General features: G+C 36.3%; 1 protein-coding gene across 1 annotated transcript; it reads left to right on the top strand.

The window, feature by feature from the left end:
- Window positions 1-651: 651 nt before the first annotated feature.
- On the top strand, window positions 652-2,153 carry LOC106002106 (lymphokine-activated killer T-cell-originated protein kinase; the record flags this gene model as incomplete). The annotated part of the gene is made up of 3 exons (XM_013037030.1): window positions 652-794; window positions 1,303-1,472; window positions 2,016-2,153. Coding segments are annotated over 3 exons (451 nt in total), but the record flags the coding sequence as incomplete, so codon positions are not given.
- Window positions 2,154-2,713: the final 560 nt, after the last annotated feature.

Genomic DNA, 2,713 nt, shown 5'->3' with positions numbered 1-2,713 from the left:
ACAAAATTAAAATTTGGCATTTTTCTCATTTATATGTTCATTATTCTCCCCTTACGCCCACCTGGGCATGGGTGAAAGGTAAAGGTGACTTCTGTTGAGGTGCAGTGCTGTTCTTCAGGTCATCATAGAGGGGCCACGTGGGTCTCATCTCTTCTCAAGTTAAATTTCATAAATTTCATTATGACTGCAGCATCCTATGCATCATCTCTGATACATATGACTATTATAAGTAGTTTGTATCCTGACATGCTGAAGTAGGAAAGTTAAACATTGGCATTTTCAAATTTGGCTTTTTTTCCATTTCCCGCAATTGGATGATGAGAGGCGCGGAGGCATTGGACCTTTGTGTTCCTCCCCTAAGATATCCTTCTTTGGTCTCACTGTGTGAATACCTCAGAAACCAATATCACATTTGAAATTTATAACGCTTATAACATCCCCTCTTCATCCTTCCTCCTCCTCCCAGTGTTTAATTGATCAGGCAGTCATCCTCTGGTTGAAATAGAACTTCAGATAGTCTAAAATACTGTTAAGAATAGTTAAACATAAAAAACTAGAAAGTTCTTGTTATCATTGAAAATGTATTATAGTTTTTATTCATTTCTATACTTTTAAGCTTATATATATGTGTGTATATACATACACATTTAGATCTCCAAGAGGCCTGTCTCATTCTCCCTGGGCTGTAAAAAAGATAAATCCTATATGTAATGATCATTATCGGACTATTTACCAGAAGAGACTAACTGATGAAGCAAAGATTTTAAAAAGTCTTCATCATCCAAATATCATAGGTAAGTTTTAATTCAGTGGTAATAGGCATTATGTTATTCTGGATATCTAGAAACATTGTATACCCTTTCTTAGCTGATTTTACTAATCAAAATGAAGTAGATGCATAGATTGTTGGGAAGCAAATTAATATGAGCTATCTAAAATAAAAATGTGCATGAAATACAAACTCCATAGTCATACTTCATGAGGATAAATGTAGCCACTACAGTGCTACAGTGAATTGGTCTCTATTAAGTAGTAAATTAGATTCCTGGTTTTCATTTTACTTTTCTGGTACATGTAAGGCTGCTGAAATCACTCTATTTAGGGAAGCATAAAATAGTAAAAATGTTTTGGCTTGTGCTAACAAGCTAACACTAACATCTAAAATTACACGTACTGAGTTAGTTTTGTACATAATAGCTATTTCATGGTTAGTGTTGATCCATGTTTTCAGTCCTATTACTGTAAAAACCAATTACCATTGTTTACTCTTTTCTAGTAAAGAAATGTTAACATTTTCTTTAGGTTATCGTGCTTTTACTGAGGCCAGTGATGGTAGTCTCTGCCTTGCTATGGAGTATGGAGGAGAAAAGTCTCTAAATGACTTGATAGAAGAGCGAAATAAAGAAAGCCAAGATCCTTTTCCAGCAGCTATAATTTTAAAAGTTGCCTTGCATATGGCGAGAGGACTGAAGGTAATCACCCCCTTACATTTACTGTGAACTGGGATGAAGCTCAGAGTCCTTGAACATCGAATTACACAGTGAATGCTTTTGCCTCTCAAGGAGAGAGTCTTCCATTTTTTTATTTCTATCAGCAGAGACTTATTTGAAACCCTCACATTGGCTTGAAATAAGCTAAGGTAGTTTTATAGTAGAAATCACATTAGATGGATTCATATACTTAGTACACATTTAGTAGTTATTCCTGGAGGTATACCCTAACCTACTCATTAATAAAAACAAATTTCTTAATGATTTCTTAATCTTGATGGTGTAAGTTTTGACATTATTAAGTATACATATATAGGTCCAGTGAAAAATGCTTTCCTAGCTTGCTGGCTGAGGCCCAGGCTGGCCTCAAAGTACTGTCTTTCTGATTTCTACCTCTCAGGTAGCTGGGATTACAGACGTGAGCCATCGTGCCTGGTTCAACATTTTGTTGTTTTTTTAATTTTGAAATTTAATAAAATTTTATTCATATTTTTTTCATATGTGTTTAATTTGTTACAATTTTAGTATCTGCACCAGGAAAAGAAACTGCTTCATGGAGATATAAAGTCTTCAAATGTTGTAATTAAAGGTTATTTTGAAACAGTTAAAATCTGTGATGTAGGAGTCTCTCTACCACTGGATGAAAATATGACTGGTAAGTAGCAGTATTTAAATCTTTTGTTGTTGATGGTGGTAGTGGCGGTGGTGTTTGTGGGACTTGAACTCTAATCCTGAGGGCTGTCCCTCAGCTCTTCAGCTCAAGTCTAACACTGTACCACTTGAGCTACATCTCCACTTCTGGTTTTCTGGTGGTTAATGGTGATAAAAGTCTCATGGACTTTCCTGCCCAGGTTGGCTTTGAACTGTGATTCTCAGATCTCAGCCTCCTTAGTGGCTAGGATTATAGGTGGAAGCCACCAATGTCCTGCTAAAATTTTTATCTAATTACAAAATGCCTAATATTTACAAATTTGTTTATTTTATGTCAGTCCTGGGGCTTGAACCTAGGGCCCAGGTACTTTCCCTGAATTTCTTTTTGCTTCAGGCTAGGCCTCTATCATTTGAGCCACAGTTCCACTTCCACTTTTGGTCATATAATTAGAGGTAAATGTCTCATAGTTTTTCCTGCCCTGGCTAGCTTCGAACTGCTATCCTCAGATTTCAGCCTCCTGAATAGCTAGAATTCCAAGTTTGAGCCACTGGCTCCCAGCAACAGTTACATT

The sequence above is a fragment of the Dipodomys ordii genome, unplaced genomic scaffold, assembly GCF_000151885.1.
Source record: "Dipodomys ordii isolate 6190 unplaced genomic scaffold, Dord_2.0 Scaffold3269, whole genome shotgun sequence".
Classification (NCBI taxonomy): Eukaryota; Metazoa; Chordata; class Mammalia; order Rodentia; family Heteromyidae; genus Dipodomys; species Dipodomys ordii.
The sequence above is the reverse complement of the archived record's forward strand: the minus strand, read 5'-3'. Positions and strand labels throughout refer to the sequence as shown.